General features: G+C 42.2%; 1 protein-coding gene across 2 annotated transcripts in view; it reads left to right on the top strand.

The window, feature by feature from the left end:
* The window catches only part of GARNL3 (GTPase activating Rap/RanGAP domain like 3), a 147,701-nt gene that overhangs the window by 76,866 nt on the left and 47,612 nt on the right, over nucleotides 1–23,223 (top strand). For both annotated transcript variants that reach the window (XM_055336450.1, XM_055336443.1), the window contains exons 5-11: nucleotides 2,963–3,068; nucleotides 4,598–4,716; nucleotides 12,734–12,798; nucleotides 15,908–15,971; nucleotides 18,021–18,047; nucleotides 21,771–21,846; nucleotides 22,520–22,618. In XM_055336450.1, coding sequence (XP_055192425.1) covers nucleotides 2,963–3,068; nucleotides 4,598–4,716; nucleotides 12,734–12,798; nucleotides 15,908–15,971; nucleotides 18,021–18,047; nucleotides 21,771–21,846; nucleotides 22,520–22,618 — 556 coding nt within the window. The remainder of the gene's footprint in view (nucleotides 1–2,962; nucleotides 3,069–4,597; nucleotides 4,717–12,733; nucleotides 12,799–15,907; nucleotides 15,972–18,020; nucleotides 18,048–21,770; nucleotides 21,847–22,519; nucleotides 22,619–23,223) is intronic.

Raw genomic sequence — 23,223 nt, 5'->3', positions numbered from 1 at the left:
CCCACAGAGATCCCGCGAAAGAGTCTAGAATGGGCCCATGAGTGACATTTTAACAAATCTAGAAGCACAGAGCTAAGCTCTGGTGCTGTGCCACGGAAATCTGGGAAGTTCAAGAGGCCTAAGTGTCCTGGTTCCCTCAGAGTCTCCTCTCCCAGCTCTGCTGTTGATACCAAGGATCTAGGGCCTTGGAACAATGGCACAGACCATGATGGCATCTGACTGGCTAAGGCTGAGCTGGACCCCACCTGTATCTGGTCAGCTGATGCCTGATGCTGGCTGGTGGACCCCAATGTTATACCACAGCTGCCTGCTGCCCCGGGCATAGCAGACTATGGATCAGCACTGCCAGTGGTTTATGATTATAAAGTGAATAGTGTTGACAATGAATCATCCAGAAATTCTACCAGGAACAAAATCCAATCATGTGCTCTTCTTGAGCCACACCAAAAGGTCAAAACTAAGAGGCAACATCTTGAACAGGGGATCAACATTAGTATCACCAATGAGGAACAGATAAAGGTCTTGAAATATGATAAGCTGAGAGGGACAAGTACCATTTGTGTAGCATCCCGATCAGGTATACATAGCCTGAACCTCATCATGGGGAAACATCAGACAAACCCAGAATGAGTCATGCTTGATTTTTAAAAAGAAGAGGGGAAATGTGTGCTATATTCTTTACAAATGTCAGTCTTGTAAAGGACAGAGTCTGTGGAATGTTCCAGATGAAGGGAATATATTTATTCATTCATTCATTCATTCATTTTTATTTATTCATTCATTCATTCATTCATTCATGAGAGACACAGGCAGAGGGAGAAGCAGGCTCCATGCAGGAAGGCTGATGCAGGACTCAATTCCAGGCCTTGGGGATCACGCCCTGGGCCAAAGGCAGATGCTCAACTACTGAGCCACCCAGGTGTCCCAAGATGAAGGGAATCTAAAGAGACATGATAACACAATCATCCTGTCCTCAAGAGAGAAGATACTTTAAATGGAATTTTTAAATCAATTGACAAAATTAGAATACAGATGGTAGATTAGAGGTACCATATCGATGTTAAATTTATAAAAGTTGGTAAAGCTGTATTGTGGTTATGTAAGAAGATATCTCTGTTCTTGGGAAATACACAGTGAGGCATTTAGGGATAAAGGGCTATTATTTGTGTGTTTTAGTCATAAATGGTTCAGAAAAAAATTTGTGTAGACAGTAGTGAGCAAATTAATAAATGGGATAGAATATTAACAGTAGGTAAATCTGATAAAGGGTATACAGATGATCTTTGCAGTCCTATTCTTCCAACTTTTATGTAAACTCAAAATTATTTCCAAATTTTATATATATATATATAATCAGTAGCTGTTTTTTTTAATTCAAGAAAATTCAATAAAGGCACAATAATGCTAAGAAACATTACCTACTTTTTTACTCTTTGAAGAGTAAAAGGGCAGAACATAAAATGACAATGACGTAATGATTAAAATTTTTAAAAAGAAAAAACCAGTCCTCTTAAATTGGCACTGACTCGGTTTCAGCTCCACTGCTTATGAGCTTGGCAATCTTTTTTTTTTTTTTTTTTTTTATTTATTTTTATGATAGTTACACACAGAGAGAGAGAGAGAGGCAGAGACACAGGCAGAGGGAGAAGCAGGCTCCATGCACCGGGAGCCCGATGTGGGATTCGATCCTGGGTCTCCAGGATCGCGCCCCGGGCCAAAGGCAGGCGCCAAACCGCTGCGCCACCCAGGGATCCTGAGCTTGGCAATCTTAAGCAGCGTAGCTTAAATGTCCCAGCCTCACTTTTTTCATCTGAAATAAAACCTATGTCCTAAAGTTGGTCCTAAAGATGCTATGGAGCTAATGTATATGAAGTGCTTGTCCTGGTGTTCGGCCCTGAAAGCTCTTTCTCTGAGTGTCAGCATTTCCAGAGCATGGAAAGACAGCATCCTAATTCACTCTATAAGTAATATAACCCTAAAAATACCCTGGTGGAAATACTTACAGAAAAGAAACCTATAATTTCCATCTCACTAAAAATTATGATACATAATTTTTTAATCCAGTAATGTATCAAAAGAATACTGTATACCATTACCTAGTAGGATATATCCCAGAAATTTGAGGACCATTCAGCATCAGAAGAGCCAGTAGTATAATTCATTACATTACTATAATTTTCCCCCATTTAACATATTCTCTCAATAGTTGCCAAAAAACTTTCAGTAAAATTTGATATTGGTTCCTGAGAATGGCCTCTTTATAAGCGTGGAATTGAACATGGTAAAGCAAGTGACCACAAACATCTAGTAAATCACCAGAGGCATGTCGGAATTGGAGTATGTTCCAAGTATTCTGCCGTATACACATGGCACAAAGTAGATGTCAGTGGAGTTTCAGTATGATTGCATACTGATGCATCAGTATGTGCATATGTAGGTATGTACATGTAAGAAAAAATGAGAGGAAACCATACCAAATCATTCATAGTGTGACTACCTTTTGAGAAAGGATTCAGATTATTCATTATGTTTATCCATAATTTCCCCATTAATTGTGTTATTTCATGACAAATTTTAAAAATTCAACAAAAAAATATGAGCTCCAATAAAGAGTCTGCAGAGATGTATTCCAGGTGAAAGCTGTTACCAGGGTACCAAACAGAAGGGCGTGCCTCTAGGGGGCACCATCTCCCAAATATTTGGAAGCTTTGGACCAGAAAGGAGAGAAACTTCGTTATACTGAAGGTGGAAAGAGCTGAACCCACTGGTTCGCTCAGTTCTTTTTCCTATACCCCAAGAACCTTCATAATGCTTCTATGATGTGGATGTGGTGTCTTTTCTAATGAGAATATGCGGGTACATCCCTTTTTGTATGGTTTTGACAATGACTTTGGCCTCTGGTTCATTGGCCACTTCTTGTTTACTTTCTGAATATGCCTCTTAATGGCACAATTTTGTTCAGTTACAGAATACAACTGCTCTGCCAGGTACATGGCGAAGAACAGACGTGCACTTAGAGAACCCAGAGTACCACACCAGATGGTATTTCAAGTATTTTTTAGGACAAGGTAACTATGCCATTATGGTGGTTGGGAAGAAAGAATATTCAAAGTGAAAATCAAATGTTGATGTGATTTTTTTTTTTCTGGTGTCCTTACCAGTTTAGGGACATTAATGTCAGGTTAATAGTAAGCTTTGTAGATTTAAAGATACAATTCAGTCTCGGCCCTAGGATTTTCACTAGGATAATAGCTATTTGAGACATAAGAATTTGCAGGGTAGAAAACAACTTTAGACCTAACAAGACAAGTGCCCTGTCTATAGTGGGTTTTGAATACTTAATTCAAGACAATGAAGCAAATAAGTGGATCCCTGAGCTCCAGGGCCACTATGGAACTAGAGACACATTGTCCTGACTCTGAAATAGGTCTGGATCCTGGTTCTGCCATTCTTAATCACAGGACCTTACCCCAGTCACTCTCCACTTCTCTGAGATTTCTTTCTTTATCTCTAGAGTGGAGGTATTACTTTTATATACCTGGTAGGTTTGAACAGGAGTTTCAGTGAGATATGTTGGAGAAACAGCTAAGCCTGGCACAAAGCAAGAAATCATTCATTAATAGTGGTGTACATTTAAAGTGAAGGGCTCAGGTGAACATATATGGGAAGGTGGAAAATGGAACTGTAGCTAACAACAGAAGAGACTGGGAATGGGAAAATAATCACTGGTGCAGGATAAGAGAGTAGGTAGATAAATTGCTTATCAGGCTAATGCATGTGTTTATAGAAGATGTGATTCTGGAGACTATATACAATGAGAGTTATCAGACCCATATGATGTCTTTTTAAAAATCTGATACTGTTTTATTCTAAGAAGTTTGCTTACTGGACAAGGCATATTTCTTTTTTTTTTTTTTAAAGATTTTATTTATGAGAGACACAGAGGGAGAGAGGCAGAGACACAGGCAGAGGGAGAAGCAGGCTCCATGCACCAGGAGCCCGATGTGGGACTCGATCCCGGGTCCCCAGGATCACGCCCTGAGCTGAAGGCAGCACTAAACCGCCCAGCCACCCGGGCTGCCCGGCATATTTCTCTATAAACAAAGAATTCGGTGGAAAAGGTGTTATCCTCCCAAATCCTTGAAAGCATAGTGCCCAGAGCAGTAGTGACTTTAGAGAAAACTGGTGCAATCTGTTCAGATGCCAAGAAACTCAGAGGTAAGGCAGGCTCAGGAGTTGGTAGATTCAGAGGCTCAGTGGTGCCATCAAGGCTGGCCCTCCCCAGGGTTACAAAGTGGTTACAGCACTTACAGGCAGCACTTCTAGACACTGCCATGTCCAGAGGAAGGAGAAGGCCATTTTCAGGAGTGAGGAAGCCTTTCTAGAAACCTCTCGATGCATTTCTCCTCCTGTCTTATTGGCCAGAATTGAGTCCATGTTCATTTCTGATCAAATCACTGCTAAGAGGAATGGGAGGGTGTGATCAGGTTCTTTCCCCAGCTGGGTTTGGGATTCTTGTTCCCTGCTCACGTGGGAAGGAGAAAGTGTCTGGAAGAACCAGCGTATCCTCCCTGTTCTAAAGCTGTCTCTTTTCCAGTCCATCAGAACTACATTGGAAACGATGCAGAGAAGAGCCCCTTCTTCCTGTCTGTGACCCTTTCTGATCAAAACAATCAGCGTGTCCCTCAATACCGAGCAATTCTTTGGAGGAAAACAGTAAGTACCTGGCTAGCACCTGGAGCATCGCCACCACTCAGAGTTTGATTAGTGTCATAGTCAGAGTGGTTCAGGTGAACCTTCTTCTATGAGGTTCTTTGAGTTTGGATCGTTAGAGGTAGGGCCTTCAAGCTCTGCGTGTAACCACAAGATCCCCCATACAAACCTTTCCCTCAGTCTCTGGCCAGTGGAATACAGAAGTATACTTTGAGTATTAATCTTAGCCATTACTAAGACAAACTGATCAGCTGGCTCACCTTCAACTAAAACCCAAAATTTATTGGAAGAATATAATACTATTACAGAGATACAGCCCACAGGGTGCTCCTGTTTCCCTGGGCCATTGAGTCAAACACTAAATTGGCTGAGCCTCTAGAATTCCTCTGAAACTTAGCCCCTTTCGTCAGTTTCCTGAGGTAGAAAAATGACTGGAGACGTAACAAGGCAGGTACCTCCACTCCGTGGTGGGATCTGACAGCAGTGAACTGAATGAAGGCAAATCCTTTCAACTCAGGAATGCGGGCATCCCTTGTAGCTCAGGAAAATTCTCTTACGTTCACTATCACTGCTACTTCTCTTTTCCAATTTTTTCTAGTAATTCTTACAGTTGATTTCCATCTATCACCTTTTAACCTTTTCTCATTATTTTCTTTCCTTGGGCTTTTTTTTTCCCCCTTTGCTTCCCAGAGAATTTTTTCATAGGCTTATGGACACTGGAAAGAGCAAGAGGTTTGGAGTTAAGCAAACCAGGGTCAAATTACATCAGTACCAAATTCATTCATGTCAGTTTGAGAAAATTGCTAATGCTCCATTTTCTTCTTTGTAAACTAGGGAAAGTTCTAGGCTGTGATTCACAGGGTGGTGAGGACTATATTAAGTGAGATCTTGTTTGAAAATCCACATTACACCATGTCCCAAATCATCAAATCTTAAATGGCTTAGACACCTGAAGGATAGAACATTTTACTCTTGAATCAATGAGTACAGTGTATAATTAAGAAGCAATGAGATAAACTACACTCAGAAAACATTAGTCCTATTATGTGGTAGTCTTGGGGGGAGGTTTTTTTTTTTTAAGATTTTATTTACTTATTCATGAGAGACAGAAAGAGGCAGAGGGAGAAGCAGGCTCCCTGCAGGGAGCCCAATGCGGGACTTGATGCCAGGACTCTGGGATCACGCCCTGAGCTGAAGGCAGACGCTTAACCACTGAGCTACCCAGGTGCCTCGGAATCTTGGTTTATGGATGCATTTGTTGAGAGCCATTACTTAATCATTGCATGCTGATTTTTATCTCAACAACACAGTATCTCAAAAATTGCTACATACATTTTTTGGGGAATGAATACAAAAACTTAAACAGTAATTTTTTATATACACTTTTTAAAAAACAGTAATATTTTTACATACACCTTAAGAAACAGTAATTTTTTATATACACACATACATAAACACATTTGTTTATGTGCTCATGTACATAAACACATTTGCATACATGCATACATATACAGCAACTTCAAAAAACCCAGAAAGAATTTCTAGAAACCATTACAGAGTAAATTGTAGTTAGGAACTTTTTCTGATGATTAAAAATAGTGATAGTACTAACAGTATATCTTAACATTTTTGAGCACTTACTATATGCTACATACTATACTAAGTCTTCCAAATGCATTATCTCAATAGGTATGATTGTGCTTTAGGGGGGTTAAATGACGTGACTAAGGCCATATGCCAGGCGGTGGCAGGCCAAGCAGAAGGCAGGACTGTATGCAAGCTGTCAGCTCTGTACCTAATTAATTTTGCATGTAATTCTTTGACTCACGCTGTTTCTCTCTCTAGACTATGAGCTCTATGAAGGTAGGGGACGTAACTGTTTTGTTCTCACCTGGCCTGGTACCTGACACATAGAAGTAGCTCAAGAAGTATTAACTGAATGAATTAATGAATGACACCAAAGTCCAGTCTAACCCATGTGCTCTGTTGGCACAGAAAAATGTCCATGTTATGTTTATATAAATGTCCATGTTATGTTTCAGAAATTTTTCTCTTTTTAAGCAGGTTTAGGGGAAAAATCTAATGTAAAACCAAGTTAACTCTTACTCATGGATGATTTCCTGCAGAAAGGTTTTTGGTTCTCTCCTCTCTCCCCATGCCACTGAAATGGGGGTTGGTCTTGCCATCAGCAAAGCTGTCCTGAAGCAGAGTTAATACACAACTGTATGAAGATAACATTGGAGAACTGTGCAAGTTGTTCTTCTTTTTTTTTTTTTTGTATAGTTTTTATTGGAGTTTGATTTGCCAACATAAAGTATAACACCCAGTACTCATCCTGTCAAGTGCCCCCCTCGGTGCCCGTCACCCAGTCACCTCATCCCCCCGCTCACCTCCCCTTCCACTACTGCTTGTTCGTTTCCCAGAGTTAGGAGTCTCTCATGTTTTGTCACCCCCTCTGATTTTTTCCCACTCATTTTCTCTCCTTTCGCCGATGATCCCTTTCACTATTTTTTATATTCCCCGTATGAGTGAAACCATACGATGATTGTCCTCCAATTGACTTACTTCACTCAGCATAATACCAGTTCCATCCACATTGAAGCAAATGATGGGTATTTGTTGTTTCTAATGGCTGGTATTCCATTGTATATATAGACCACATCTTCTTTATCCATTCATCTGTCAATGGACACTGAGGCTCCTTCCACAGTTTGGCTATTGTGGACATTGCTGCTATAAACATTGGGGTGCAGTGTCTCAGTTTTTCACTGCATCTATATCTTTGGGGTAAGCCCCCAGCAGTGCAATTGCTGGGTCATAGGGTAGCTCTATTTTTAACTCTTTGAGGAATCTCCACACAGTTTTCCAGAGTGGCTGTACCAGTTCACATTCCCACCAACAGTGCAAGAGAGTTCCCCTTTCCCCACATCCTCTCCAACATCTGTTGTTTCCTGTCTTGTTAATTTTCACCATTCTCATTGGTGTGAGGTGGTATCTCATTGTAGTTTTGATTTGTATTTCCCTGATGGCAAGTGATGAGGAGCATTTTGTCATGCGCTTGTTGGCCATGTGTATGTCTTCTTTGGTGAAATTTCTGTTCATGTCTTTTGCCCATTTCATGATTGAATTGTTTGTTTCTTGGGTGTTGAGTTTAATAAGTTCTTTATAGATCTTGGATACTAGCCCTTTATCTGATACGTCATTTGCAAATATCTTCTTCCATTCTGTAGGTTGTCTTTTAGTTTTGTGGACTGTTTCTTTTGCTGTGCAAAAGCTTTTTATCTTGATTAAGTACCAGTAGTTCATTTTTGCTTTTGTTTCCCTTGCCTTCATAGATGTATCTTTTAAAAACTTTATTTATTTATGAGAGACACAGAGAAAGAGGCAGAGACACAGGCAGAGGGAGAAGCAGGCTCCATGCAGGGAGCCCGACATGGGACTTGATCCCAGGTCCCCAGGATCAGGCCCTGGGCTGAAGGCAGTGCTAAACCACTAAGCCACCCGGGCTGCGTTATAGATGTATCTTGCAAGAAGTTGCTGTGGCCAAGTTCAAAAAGGGTGTTGCCTGTGTTCTCCTCTAGGATTTTGATAGACTCTTGTCTCACATTTAGATCTTTCAGCCATTTTGAGTTTATCTTTGTGTATGGTATAAGAGAATGGTCCAGTTTCATTCTTCTGCACGTAGCTGTCCAATTTTCCCAGCACCATGTATTGAAGAGACTGTCCTTTTTCCAGTGGATGGTCTTTCTGCCAGTTGTTCTCGAGGACACATATGACAGTCTTCCCACATTCACCAAATAAGAAGTGATCCTGCCCTTGTCCAAAGCCTCTTATCTTCTGCACCTGGAAGACTTGTTTTCTGGCTTTTTTTTTCTTTTAAGATTTTATTTATTTATTTGAGAGAGAGAGAGAGATATATAGGGAGAGAGAGCCTGAGCAGTGGCAGCGGGGAGAAGGAAAGAGAAGCAGGCCTGGGTTTTTTTTAATTTATTTATTTAATATTTGCTAATTACACTATTCCAGGCTCTCTGTTTTAAATATTCTCTTTGGATAACTCTGTCTCTTTTGGACAAGTAGTCTTTCCAATGTCTTTCCCCTCCCCCTCTTGAAGCTGCTATTTGGGTTCATGGGGACAGGGCTTGTGAGATCTCATGGAGGCAGGAGAAGAGGACCTTGAGTCCACATGGGGCACTCAGGGTTTTTTTCTGAGTTCTGTTGTTGAGTGGCTGATCTGGTCTCTGAACTAGCAGCCACTGAGAGGTAACTGGTCCCCTCTGGCCTTTTAGGGTCGCTGGAAAGTACCCATCACTGAATCCAGGGTCCCAGCCATTTGCCCCTCCCAGTGAAGTCACTGTACACTGTGACCTCTGTGACCTGATCCCAGGTCTCTGCCAGTCACTGGGCCTCTCAGCTCTGTCCCCTCTCACTGGCACATTGCCTGTAAGCCACGGGGCAGATGGGCAGGGACAGAGAAGCATTGCTTTAGGCTTATGTTTCTAATCTTGCTGACCATCCATGCATGAAGCTGCTGAGTTACTGTGCCTCATCAGGTTCAAACAGGTTCTACCTGGACTTCGAGATTCCTACAGAAGGCCATGCCCAGGAAGTGAGTCCAGATGTTCTTAGGTGCCTCTAGGTCCTATCTTGCTATATTTGCAGTGTCCCTCACCTTCTTTGCGGCCTGCCCTCTGAATGGCAGAATCAAGGACCCTGGCATCTAACCTCTCAGTTTGCCTGCCTGCCTGCCTTCCACCAAACAAGAAAGGGTAGTCGTACTTCTGCCACCTCTCTGGATAGGATTTTGTCAATGTCCTGTCTTCTTCCTTCAGGCTGTAGCAGGTTGCGAGGTACGGGGGGCGGGGGTAGGGGGAGCAGATGCAGCAGGGGAATTTTGCTTATTTTAATTTCTAAAGATGTTGTCTCTTTTCCATTATAAATTGTGGTAAGCACTCTGAAGGAAACAAAGGCAGAATGAGACCAACTTCAGGTCAGAGAACACAGGAAAACTTTTTCAAGGAGGTGACATTTAAAGAAACCTGCAGGAGGAAAGAGAACTAGCTGCATAAAGAGTGGGGCAAGGGGCAGGTGGAGAGCATTCCAGGAAGAAGGAACAACAAAGACAAGACAAAAGAGGAGCTTTGGGACTCCTCTTGCTGGTATTACGAGAAGCCAGGGAGAACTGACTTGGAGCCCAGGCTCCTTTGAAGGCAGGGGGGCTGGCGGAATGCGTAAGTCCCCTTCTGTTGAGAAGTGCCAGTGCTTTCTCCAGAGCCTGTAACTGTGAGCCAGGGCGGGCAAGCATTTACCACCAACTACAAGTGGCAGTGCTTAAAGGATGTGAGGCGCTGAAAAATCAAAGCAGAGCTCAGCAGGAGGGGTCAGCTGTGAAGCCCCCAACTAGTGCTGAAGGCCACAGGAAATCCAAAGAAGCATGTGCCTCTGCCATGAGCTTGCACTTTTTAAAAAGATTTTATTTATTTATCTGACAGAAAGAGTGAAAGAACACAAGCTGGGGGAGTGGCAGGTAAAAGGAGAGGGAGAAGCAAATACCCCACTGAGCAGGGAGCCCTATGTGGGACTCGATCCCAGGACCCCACGATCATGACCTGAGCCAAAGGCAAACACTTAACCAACCGAGCCCCCCAGGCACCCTCTGAGCTCACATTTTGTTCTAAAACAGACAAATCGCTAAATGTCTAAATCCTGATTTAAAGACTTTTGTCTATCTCTGTTGTGTTTCTTCTAAACACAAAGAAAAGACTTAAAAAAAAAAAAAAAAACAACTCACACTTAGCGTACAAATTCCATCCAGACAATGCAGCTAGAAAAAAGAAGAGGGTCAAAGTCCAACTACTCAGGTGCAATCATTACAACAGCTTTATAGACACTGGTTCTCCTTCATGCATGCGCACACACTCTCTCTCACACACACAGAGAGACCTGCCACACAGAAGGAATAATGTCTGACATGCACTTCCATATCCTTGCAGTGATTGCTTGGTTGCCTGATATGTACATGTACTTGACTCTGACTATGCATCTGTTCGTCCCACTGGAAAACAGTACTGAGAGGTGTTTTCTGTTGGAGAGCAACTCTGCAAAGCTACAAAAGGGAGAAGATGAGGAGAAAGAGTTTTGCCAGTTTGTCAGTTTGTGGTTAAGAAAAATACACATTCACAGTCCCTGAGCCTGGAGTTCCACATCCATGTAGGCAGTTTATGAAGATGTTACCATTAGCCAGGCAGGGGCTGGATCCTCTCCTATTCCATACATTCCCCCCTCGGGCTGCCCTTGGCTTCTCTTTAAAACTGCATTTGGTATGCTTGTGAGAAGAAAAAGTAGCCAAGGTAGGGGCTGAGCAAAGTCAGATTCAAGACCCTCTTCTAGAAGAGTTGGCATCCCATACAGGTGACCACGTGGTAAGGTAGGCCAGGGCCAGCAAAAAAGCAAGGCCACCAAAATAGCTCTGGTTTCAATGGGTGGGTTATGGGGAATTTGAAAATGCCTAGTCCCCTCATAATATTTCTCTGTATTGGAAATCTTCTAAAATCTCTGTAATGTAAACTACATTGGCTAATAGAGAACCCATAAGAAGGATTCTGTCTAGTACAACTTCTGATGGTTAGCTGGAAAGACACACACCCCAACCTGGAGTAGGGGTGAGATTACTGGTTCTTCAGGGGCATGGGTGTGAATGTTTAGTTTACCAAAAGAGATCACAGGCTTGACAAGGTTGAAGAACTCCCCTTGGCTTCTCTTTAAAGGGACACCAGTGTTCCTGGTGTCCAGGTGTCAGTGGAACATCCTGGTTCCAGGGTGTCAGTGTTACTGACACCAGTGTTCAGGGCTTGGACAGTTGAGTTGGCAGGTATGTCTCGAAAATACAAGGAAAATCCTATATCCTTCTTTGCCCATTTCCTGCAAGAAATGCCCTATGCTTTTCTCTACCTGTTTGTGCTGCCAATTTTATTATTAGTCAAAGTACGAAAGTTTTAAATGTGTTCTACATCATAATCCCTTTTCCTAAACACGCAGTGTAAATCCTTCATGGATTATAAATCTGTATCATATCTTTTTTGAAGATTATAAAGAGAGTGGCACTCATCTATGCTGCGTGGTTTGGGTGTGAGACTGAACCATTCAGGCAACCCCTTCGTTCATTCCCTTTCACATAACAAATATCTGTTGAGTACTTTCTGTGAGTTGGTTACAGTGCGTGCTCATTTAGAGAAGAGAAACAGAGTTTAAATAGTAAATACAGAGGGATGCCTGGCTGGCTCAGTTGGTAGAGCAAGTGACTCTAGATCTCAGGGTTGTGAGTTCAAACCCCACGTTAGTTATGGAGCCTACTTTAAAAAAAATAGTTGGGATGCCTGGGTGGGCAGTGGTTGAGCATCTGCCTTTGGCTCACGTCATGGTCCTGGGGTCCTGGGATCTAGTCTCACATCACGCTGCCTGTAGGGAGCCTGCTCCTCCCTCTGCCTATGTCTCTGCCTCTCTCTGTGTGTCTCTCATGAATACATAAATAAATCCTTAAAAAAATAGTAAACACAGAAAAATATAGAAGTACATATTATGAAAACCTCTCTGAAAGATTCAAGTGATTTCTAGTTCAGAAAGGCTTTGGAGATATCACATGTAGGTCCCATTGAACATGCAAAGCCTACTTCCTTCTCATTATCTTTGAGGCTGACCTGACTCTTGGCTCAGAGACCAAACTCCCTTCTCATCTCGGTCAGGTGGCTCCTTTACTCAACACACCTAAGACACCAAGGACCCACCAGTCCATATGTTAAAGTTAAAGATAAATCCATTAGTTAAATCCGTAATGTTGGGGTTGGGGAATGGTGAAAGATGCTGTCCAGTCTGAGCAAGATTTTATATATATATATATATATATATATATATATATATATATATATATATATATATCCCTATGTTCTTTTAAACAGTCAGGAAAGGCTCTTTCAGAGATGGAAATTGCCAAACTTCTCACTGATCCGGTGTTTTGACTTTCCAGGGTACCCAGAAAATATGCCTTCCGTACAGTCCTACAAAAACCCTCTCTGTGAAGTCCATATTAAGGTGAGTACTCAAGAGTAGGAACACAACACCAGGAGCCATTAGAAGTATTTTTCTCCTGCAATCATTCCAATGTTACTTTTCTACTTTCTGGAGCCTTGACCATGTACCAGATATTTTGCTAAGCAGTCTTCACAGCCACTCTGGAGGACCAGATACTGCTATTTTACCACTCTGCAGAGGCAGAGGTGGAAGCTCAGAGAGAGAAAGCCAAGATCACAGTTAGCATTGGTGGGAATTAAGTTCGGCTCTCATGCATCTCTGAACTGCCTGTGTAGCTTGCTTCTTTTTTCTTGCATGCACGCAAATACTTTGGTTTCATAAAGAAAATCAAGAAATATTTTCCCTCTCATTTTCCTGCTTTGAAATAGAAACTCATATGTCAGCAAATGCTTCTTAGAGAAGAATGTGCTTATTCTTTGCAAAGACAGAATTAAATCAACGGACCATCTAGCTGCTCAGTGCTCAGCTCCCGCTCCTGTCCCCACCTTTCCATCCCCATCGTGGCTCATAAGTGTGTTTTGTAGCAGGGACACTGTAAACACCATCTCTTCCCACCCCCTAGTTGCAGATGAATTAAGAGTAAAGCACCAGGGCTCTGGGATAAGCGTTCATACTCACACAATGTGGGCTCTCCCACATTGGGTGGCAGACTCCTTTAGAGAATGCCACCACTCAGGCAGTACCTGTTGCTGCATCGCCAGCCAAGAGGTTACATCTTAATGACAGTAGCTTCTGTTTGTTGGACACTGTGCTAAATGCTCTACAGTCATTCTCTTGGTAAACTTTTAACCCACCTCCACAAAATTGATCCATTATTACCTGCACTCCACCAAAGAGGAATCAGAGCCTCAGAGAAGTGAAGGGATTTGACAAAGATCTCACAGCTGGTAAACTACAGAGCTTGGATTTTATCATCCCCAGGCTTGGGCTGTTAGCCACTAATACCCACATTGTGTGAGTATGAACACTTATCCCAGAGCCCTGGTGCTTTACTCTTAATTCATCTGTAACTAGGTGGTGGGAAGAGATGGTGTTTACAGTGTCCCTGCTACAAAACACACTTACGAGAACGTCTCTTAGAGTGACAGTCGAGACTCCATCAGTTAGGGACTGCATCTGGCTGATGAAAGGAACACTGAGATTCAGGAGCAAAAATTTTTAGATTTCCTTTTCAAGATTGATTTGGTCTCCAAATTGCAGACATTCTCCTTTTTGTTTTTGGCCTTCTGATTTTTCTCCTGAGCACTCTGAAGCCTGAGCTATGAAAGCATCAGTGATGAGGTTAATATCTTATTGAACACAGAAATATTTTGCTGCTTGTAAGGAGCTATATTTATTTATTTATTTATTTATTCATGAGAAACACACACACACACACACAGAGAGAGAGAGAGGCAGAGAGGCAGAGACACAGGCAGAGGGAGAGGCAGGAGACTGATGTGGGACTTGATCCCAGGTCTCCAGGATCACATTCTGGACAGCAGGCGGCACTAAACCGCTGCGCCACCGGGGCTGCCCCCTAAGGAGCTATATCTTAACTGGCTTTAAGAGGGGAATACTTAGAATTATACTAGCTTGAGATTTCTGAGGGGTTTTTTTCCCTAAAAGGAAGTTGTTCCAGCTCCTTTCTTCTTTATATTTGAAGACAATTTCTTTTTTTTTTTGTAAAGATTTTATTTATTTATTCATGAGAGACACAGAGAGGGAGAGAGAGAGAGAGAGGCAGAGACACAGGAGAGGGAGAAACGGGCTCCATGCAGGGAGCCTGACATGGGACTCAATCCCGGGTCTCCAGGACCAGGCCCTGGGCCGAAGGCAGCGCTAAACCACTGAGCCACTGGGGCTGCCCGAAGACATTTCTTTTAGTTACAATTTCATTTAGTTGTATGAGTAGGGCCTCCACTTCTCAGCCCACCAGTCATGAAGCCAGGGCATGTTTCAGCCAGAAAATGTTTTTTAAAGATGTGGAAGATCAAAATTTCTACAGTTGCTGCTGAGAGAAGAAGAAACTTTTTCTCTATTTGTTATAATCTTGAACTTGAAAACTTAAAAGGAAATGAAAATATGAATACTATAGAGTCAGGTAAATCTAGGTTCAAATCTTGGCTCTACTACTTACCAGCTTTGGTATCCTAGTTCAATTTCCTCACCTTTGGAGGATATGGAGATAAAGTGGAGATAAAATTTTTAAAATAAACTAATTAAATAAAATGGGGATAAGATAGCACTTAGTCTCCCACAGAGACTAAAATGAGGTCATCTGTGGAAAGCATTTAGCAGGCTGCCCAGCATATAGTAAGTACTCTATAAATACCAGCTATTGGGACGCCTGGGTGGCTCAACGGTTAGGAGTCTGCCTTCCAGCTCAGGGCGTGATGCTGGAGTCCTGGGGATCGAGTCCCACATCAGGCTCCCTGTATGGAGCCTGCTTCTCCCTCTGCCTATGTCTCTGTTTCTATCTCTCTCTCTCTCTCTCTCTCTCTCTCTCTCATGAATAAATAAATAAAATCTTTAAAAATAAATAAATACTAGCTATTATGTTTGCCTTTCCTTACAAGTATGGGAATCTTAGATGAAAGGGGCCTTTGGTATGGTGCCATTCAGCTCCCTGCTTTTCCTCTAAAGGAACTTAAGCCCAAGGAGGTTGACATTGCTTGTCCAAAGTAGAACATGAAAGAACTCAGTTTGCCCTGAGTGGCAGAGGAATTGCCAAAAGAAGAAAGAAACACCAGATGGTCTTACTTACATTTCATTTTATCATTAATTGCTATGTAAATGTCAATGAACCACTTTTTTGATAAAAGTAAGAATCTCGAAGGTTAGTCAGGTTGCCTGAAACACACTCCTGTTTGCTCCCTTCCTGTCCTATTAGATGAGTATCATCACAGGACAGTTAGATAAGTAAAGTAGAGTACAGTAGTTTGGTTACTCCATGCATTCATTCATTGAGCGCTCAGGGTGATCATTGATCTTCTGTGTGCCAGGCCCTCCAAGGAATCCAGCCGTAATTTTTCTAGGGGATATAATATTTAGTTTCTCTGAAACATTGAGACTTGCTCCACATTGAGTTTCCACCATGATGTGGCTCACTCTGTCCTCTCTATTTCAGTGCCATGAACCTGGACAAGTTTGAGAAAGGCCCCAGGGAAATTTTTCATCCCGAGATCCAAAAGGTAACAGAATGTTATGCCTCATCATGGTATCTCTTTGATCACAGTGTTAGATTAGCATGGACAGCACATCAGTTTCTTAGCCTCAGGTATGAGCCTAATCAGAAAGGCTATGGGGCTTTGAAAGCAATTATCATAAAGAATCTTACAGCTGAGATTCTGATTTGTCAGGTCGGGGTGGGAATCTGCATTTTTTCAAAAGTTGCATGAGTGATTCTGAGGCGTAGCCACAACTGAGAACCACTGAACTCTATGGTCCTTGATCCATGAACCAAAAGAGTATATGTTTAGAAGGACCTTAGTGGCTGAAAAGCCAGTCTTTTTATTGAATGTTGTAGAATTGTATGGAATATAAGATTTTCCTTACAGAGTAAAGCACAAAATGTACTTATTGCACTCTAATTCACCTGAACACTGCAGGGTACCATAGAGAATAGAAGGTATCCAGAATCCATCCTGTTTTCTCAAGACTTACTGTGAAGGGAAAGCCATCTGCCTTGGGAGGAAAAAAATTGGAGTCATAATCTAGATAAAAGGCCATCAGAAAAATGTCAACCAAACTTTTGTCTCATTGCGATCAATTGAGCTTCGAAATTCTCCCCCTTGAAACTTACACAGACAGCTATGACATAGTGCCAGCAATGTGTCAGAGCTGAGTTTCCAGGAGTTAGGTATGCCAGGGCCAAGCAGTAGGGAAGAGGCTGGAGAGGCAAGTTCGAATTCTATCCAGGAGGCAGCAAGGAGCCTGTGGAGTCCTTAAGTGGAGGAGCATCATGCTTAAGTCTGCTTTTCAGGGAAATAACTTAAAAGGTATGGAGAGGGTAGATGGGAGCATGAGCAGCTTTTGCTTGCATGCCTTTAAAATAGTTCACTTTCAAAATAAAGTTATTGGTTCTAAGCTTACCCCAAATACACAGTGTTGTGAATTCCCATATCTTTGGTTTTAATTCAATGTTTAAAATAGTATCTGTACCCTGACTCAACCCCGGAAAGAACTGAGGCCAAAATGGGTGTTGTTTGATTAAACTTTAAGCAACTTGAAATACTAGATGCTCAAAACTAACTCTTGTTAGCTAATTTTAAAACAACTTAGAATTATAAATATGCTACTGCCTGTGTGCCTTTATTACTTCATCTGTACAGATGATCATATTCTTAATCCCTTCCTTCTTAGAGCCTGGATGGGACCACCAGACATAGGCTCTAAAATGCTTGGAGCCCCTGGGATGCTTCTTTCTGCATCCTGCCACTGAGCATGTGCCCTCAGTGGATTTCAGGTCTGTCCAGGCATCCTTGCCTGCTTCCCCTCTTCTACAGAATCAAAAAGGATGAGAAAACCAGTTATGGCAACCTTATGCCTCTTTATATCCTAACTCTGTGCCTGGCTTTCACCAAACAAAAGACACCTTCAGCTTTCCTGACATCTGTGTTTTGACTCTCTACCCAAACAAGGGGCTTCCCACGCGATCTTGCTCCATTCTGGGTGTGTGAGTGTGCACTTGCATGTGCTCCCTGGTAGTGCTGGTTGCACTGCTGCCACCAGCTTTCTGTAGGTGTACCTGAGGGGGCCCCAAGCCACAGGTGATAGAGAGAGGAGGAAGGAAAAGGTCTCAGATCCAAAAAATCTAGAAAATAAACTGCATTCTAAAGAAAGCATCTTCCCACCAAGTGGGAAGGTGGCTGATGCTATTTAAAAACGTTCCTCATCTGTCTCTGGCTGCTATACTAGAGTTATATTTTTCTTGGTCAAAATCTTTCCAGAAGCAATGTGAGATAAGCTAGCTTTAAATAGAGAAATCTGGATGTCTCCGTATTTCTTCCTGTTGCTGTATATCATCTTTGTTTGCAGATAGCTGTGCTATAATGTGACTTTCCTAGATGACCAGGTATTCTACAAAAATCTGTACAACTAAACTGGACTATTTTAAGCACTTCTGGGTTGGGTGGGGGTGGGGAACAGTGTACACAGATGGAACCTTGGCTTTCACAGAAAATCAGAATAAAATCATCCCTGTTAAGCATGGATATAACTTTCAAATTTTGGTTTGACAGGACTTGCTGGTTCTTGAAGAGCAAGAGGTAAGTAATTTTCTGAGACATTGTCCCTGCTACGTTCTCCCTCTGTGTTCCTAAATGTGCTTCTCCCTTGGCCACCACCATGACCTTTTCTTTCACTCACACCTCTGCATGGATTTGCCCACTGCGCTTACGGTCACTGAAAGACTTGACCGACTTGTTGTTTTCAAGGTCAATTTCAGGACTTTCTATATAGCTAGCTGTAAAAATATAAACACAAGCTACTTAAATCTGCTTGGAAATATTCAAATTGTAGCCTCCTAATCAGGGCGAGTCATGAGGTCTTAATTTTCTTTAAGTCAAAGAGAGGGCATTTGTGCTTTATTAGCACACTCAATTTACTGACTCCATATTTATTTGTACATCTCCATTCCCTATTGCCCCACCTTTAAAATATGTGTTGAGTTTTCTAAGGATGTAACTAACACAGGGAAATAATAAAAATGCCATCAAAGGCAATCAGGTCCTTAAGGTGTAGCTTTTGCATGTCGTAGCTCTCCGTAAATGGTCATATCATTTGTCCCGTTGCTCCAGCCAAACTTGGAAAAATCCTTAACACCTCTCTTTCTCTCACACTCCACACCTAATCCTTCAGCACACCTTGTGATGATTTCTTCAAAATATACATCTAATTCAAACATTTCTCAAAGTTTCCACCACGACTACTCTCATCCCTTGACTCCATCCCATCATCTCTCGCCTACACTACAGAGTCTCCAGCTTTCCGCTTCCACTCTGTTCTGTTTCTCGTGTAGCATCTGAATGGTCCTTTTTAAATGTCAAGTCAGGTCACCCCTGACCATGTGTGTACCATGTACTGTTTGTGGCTTTGGGAATACATTGACAAGCAAGACAAGGTCCCTTCATGGAGCTTATAGTCTGGTGAGGTAAGACAGACTATACAAGCAAGCAAACATAAACATGGTAATGTGGATAGCCCCAAGAGCTGCAAGGAAAATAAAACAAGGAGACAATATAGGGGAAGGAGTAGGGTTTTTACATTGAACAGAATAGGTTCGTCTGAGGCAGCGACATCTCAGCTGATTCCTGAACATATCAATGTACATGCAAAGGAGCTGAAATGATGCTCCCCAGATTGTTGGCAGGAGTTACTTCATGCAAGGCAGTGGGGATGTAGTGTGAGCTGCTGCAAAGCACTGGCAAACAGAGATGTCCATGTTTTGTTTTTATCTATGTATTATCCATGAATGAATCATGCTTGTGGTGACAGAATTAATGAACTCCATGTATAATTATAGAAGGCAAAAAATGAAAGTAATATACATTTAAAAAATGAAGAAATGCACAAAAGATTAAAGGAAAATATCCCCTAAAATCACAGAGTAAACCACTACCAGTAGAGTACCACATTTTGGCATATGTGTTTGTTATATTTTATATAAAATTAGGATTACACTGCAGAGAGTGTTTGTGTCTCAAAACTATTCTAGTCATGAATCTGTATATATTTACTGAGCCCCCACAGAGTGCACACACATGTCTGCTCTGACAGCCCCTGCAGAAATTTAGAAATGGAAAATGTGAAAGCTCCCCACCAAAACCTCTCCCACCCTCCCTTGCACAACCCCTATGAACTTGTCTATCTTCTCACATTTCTTTTTTGGATCTCCCAAGTTTTGAAAAATAAATAGCTGATCTCTTTATTTCTCAATTGTATCTCCTTACTAAAGGGATATTGCTTGAAGCTACAAGAGCACTAGTTACAGGCCGCCTGGGTGGCTCAGTCAGTTAAGTCCGCACTTGGTTTCAGCTCAGGTCATGATCTCAAGGTCTTGGGATTGAGCTCTGCAGTGGGCTCCACACAGAATCCAGAGTCTGCTTGAGAGTGTCTCTCCCTCTGCTCTCCCTACCCACTCTCTCTCTCTCTCTCTCTCTCAAATAAAATAAATAAATAAAATCTTAAAAAAAAAAGCACTCATTACAATGTGTTTGAAGCGATGTGAGCAGTGGTAACCTTTAGAGCTTCCCTGAGACAATGTGGTGGAGGCATTCTGCTTAATACTGCCAGCTTCTCAGCTTGGAGCATTTATCCTCATTCCACCCAATTATAGTGATAAACTATCAGCTGCAAAGATAAGCAGGGAAAAAAATTAATAAACAGCACTAGCCATGTCCCTAAGGGTTGGTGATTTTATAAAGTGTTGTTGGTGTCCTGAAAGCCAAGTTTTATTTGTCCATTGCATGGAGAGGCACCCCAGGCTACAACATGCAGGGAGACAGTGAGAGAAGCGTAGGAACGAACATGTGAATCATAAAAATATTTTTTAAGATTTTTATTTATTTATTCATGAGAGAGACAGAGAGGCAGAGACACAGGCAGAGAGAGAAGCAGGCTCCTCCCAGGGAACCCAGTGCAGGATTCAATCCCCAGGCCCCAGGATTACGCCCTGAGCTGAAGGCAGGCACTCAACCATTGAGCCACCCAGGTGTCCCTGGCCAAGGTTTTAAACACCTTTGTTCCTAGCCTACCCCTTAATTGACCACCAAGAATTCCCTTATCTAGGTGGGAGGAGTTCAAACAACCTTCCAAAAGTTGATTCTCTTCAACCTCATATTTTATGTTATTATGAAATATTTCAGATATACAAGAAAATGGAGAATAATATGAAGACCTATAAACGGGTTATCCAACTTAAGGAAAAAAATATTCAAAGTACTGTTGAGGCACCTGATTTCCTTCCTCTCTCTTCCTATTGAAACTGATATCTTGCATTTCGCATTTATTGTTCCCACTGGGGGATCCCTGGGTGGCGCAGCGGTTTGGCGCCTGCCTCTGGCCCAGGGTGCGATCCTGGAGACCCGGGATCGAATCCCACGTCGGGCTCCCGGTGCATGGAGCCTGCTTCTCCCTCTGCCTATGTCTCTGCCTCTCTCTCTCTCTGTGTGACTATCATAAATAAATAAATAAAAATTTTAAAAAAAAACTGTTTATTCCCACTGGATCTGATTTTTTAAAAAGATTTTTTATTTATTTACTCATGAGAGAGAGAGACAGAGACACAGGCAGAGGGAGAAGCAGGCTCCCCACAGGGAGCCTGATGCAGGACTCGATCCCAGGACCCCGGGATCACGACCTGAGCCAAAGGCAGACACTCAACCACTGAGCAACCCAGGTGTCCCAGGATCTGATTTTAATCTAGTGTTTAAAGTCAATGGTCGTAGACTGAACATTTGTACTAGCTACTTCCTGATTTCCTTCCTTCTCCCCCACACATCTGTTTTGTGACATTTTAGGATTAAATATCTTTAAGAAATGGGGAAAATGAGCCTTTATAGAATAAATTGCCTACATTTTCCATTTCTGTTCCTAAGAGCCCATACGATATCAGCCTAAGATTGTTGTGTTCAGTTTTGAATTATGCTGAGCCCTCCTGCATTAACTGATCAGAACATAGCACTGGTCCTGTGAGCTCCCGCTGGCTATTTGAGTGATGTTTCACCACAGAATGGACCTGGCATCATGCAAAAGCCATTAGTAATGAAGTTACAAATGAATTAACTCACCTAAAAACTGAGTTTCCACTGTAAGGTATAAAAATTTATAGAAAGAATAGATGTTGATACTGGTCAAAGTGGAGATGGAAGAGAGGAAGTAATGCCCCAAGTATCCATCCTGGTCACTGAAGGAATGAACAGCACATCTCATAACTGTATGTGTTCTGATGATAAAGTTACATTCAACACCTTTTGTTGTCTTATTGTAAGGGCTCTGTGAATTTCAAGTTTGGGGTTCTCTTTGCCAAAGATGGGCAGCTCACAGATGATGAGATGCTCAGCAATGGTAAGTACCCACTAATTTGTGCCAAGACCCTGTTCTGCCTTGCCATGGTTTTGACAATCCAAACTGACCTTACCTGTTGAGTCTTTAATACAAAGAAACAGCCAATTGTTTTATGAAATTTTAGAGTAAGTTTTCGAGTAAACTTTGTAGGGCAGTTGTTGCCCAGTTTCATTTATTTGACAAATATTTATTGGTCACCAAACTTATGCCAGGTAGCAGTGCCCAAGAGGGAGTCTAACCAGAAAGTGACATGGGAGGTGAAGAATTTGGTTCTACATCATAGTCCCAAGAGCAAAGGAAGGTTGTTCTTGGATTTTTGTGGTTGGGAGAATGATAAAATGGTGTCATTGTCCTGTTCTTTAGCACTTTTCATGTTAGATACCTATTCGTTATTAATGGAAGCAGTGACAGTGTTTTCATTTCTACAATACTAAACCCTTGTGATCCCACTGGCAGTGGGAAGGTCGGTCAGTCTGATTCTGTGGCTGTCCTTTCCTTGGAATCGTGGAAACTACTGTGTGGTCTCCCAAGAAGAAAGTGTGACCTCTCTGTTCTGTTTGTCTGCTGCACACATCTACAGAGCCTAGTTAATGTTCAAGTGATTTCAGTGTATAGTTAGAAAATGAAGATATGCTGATTCTGTACTTTCTTCCTACTTTACCTCTTCCTACAGAAATTGGAAGTGATGCTTTTCAAAAATTTTTGAATCTTCTGGGTGACAAAATCACCCTAAAGGGCTGGACAGGCTACCGTGGCGGTCTGGACACCAAAAGTAAGCTCGCTTCCTGATCTCTTCTCTTGTCATTTGTGTGACTCCTATCAGCCAGTCTGATCTGACTTGAATTTATACCCAAAATGAGGGAAGGGATGGACTGGAGAGGATAAGAAGGGCTTCACACCCAGTCTGACACAGGGTGGCTGGACACAGTTGGGGGCTCCACTAAGTTTGACTAAGTCAGCCCTCACAGTCCCTTGGTGTGGCAGACCATGGTCTGCCTACGAATACTTAAACTGCTGAGCGCCTCTGTGTGCCAGGGCTGTGTGAGGCTCCAGGAATGTAGCAGTGGATAAACCAACATGGTCCCTGCCTTTCTAGGAGCTTCTAGTCCAGTGGGTAACACAGACCAAACAGGGAATTACCAAATACCTCAGTAAAGTACTGGAAGAAACAAAGAAGAAAAAGTACAGAGTCCCATGGGGGCATTTTGTCTAACCTGGGGAATGAGAGAAGGCTTCCCCAAGGGAATAAGGAGGAGTAATTGGAGTCTTGAGGGGAGAAGAGAATTCTAAGCAAGAGAACATTTGTGAAGTCCCTAATATGTTCTAGAAACTAAGAGAACATCTTTATGGCAGATGAGCTGGAGAAGAGGAGGGTAT

This window comes from Nyctereutes procyonoides, unplaced genomic scaffold, assembly GCF_905146905.1.
Source record: "Nyctereutes procyonoides isolate TBG_1078 unplaced genomic scaffold, NYPRO_anot_genome, whole genome shotgun sequence".
In the NCBI taxonomy this organism is placed as follows: Eukaryota; Metazoa; Chordata; class Mammalia; order Carnivora; family Canidae; genus Nyctereutes; species Nyctereutes procyonoides.
Note: the sequence above shows the minus strand (reverse complement) of the source record. Positions and strands in the feature narration are given on the sequence as shown.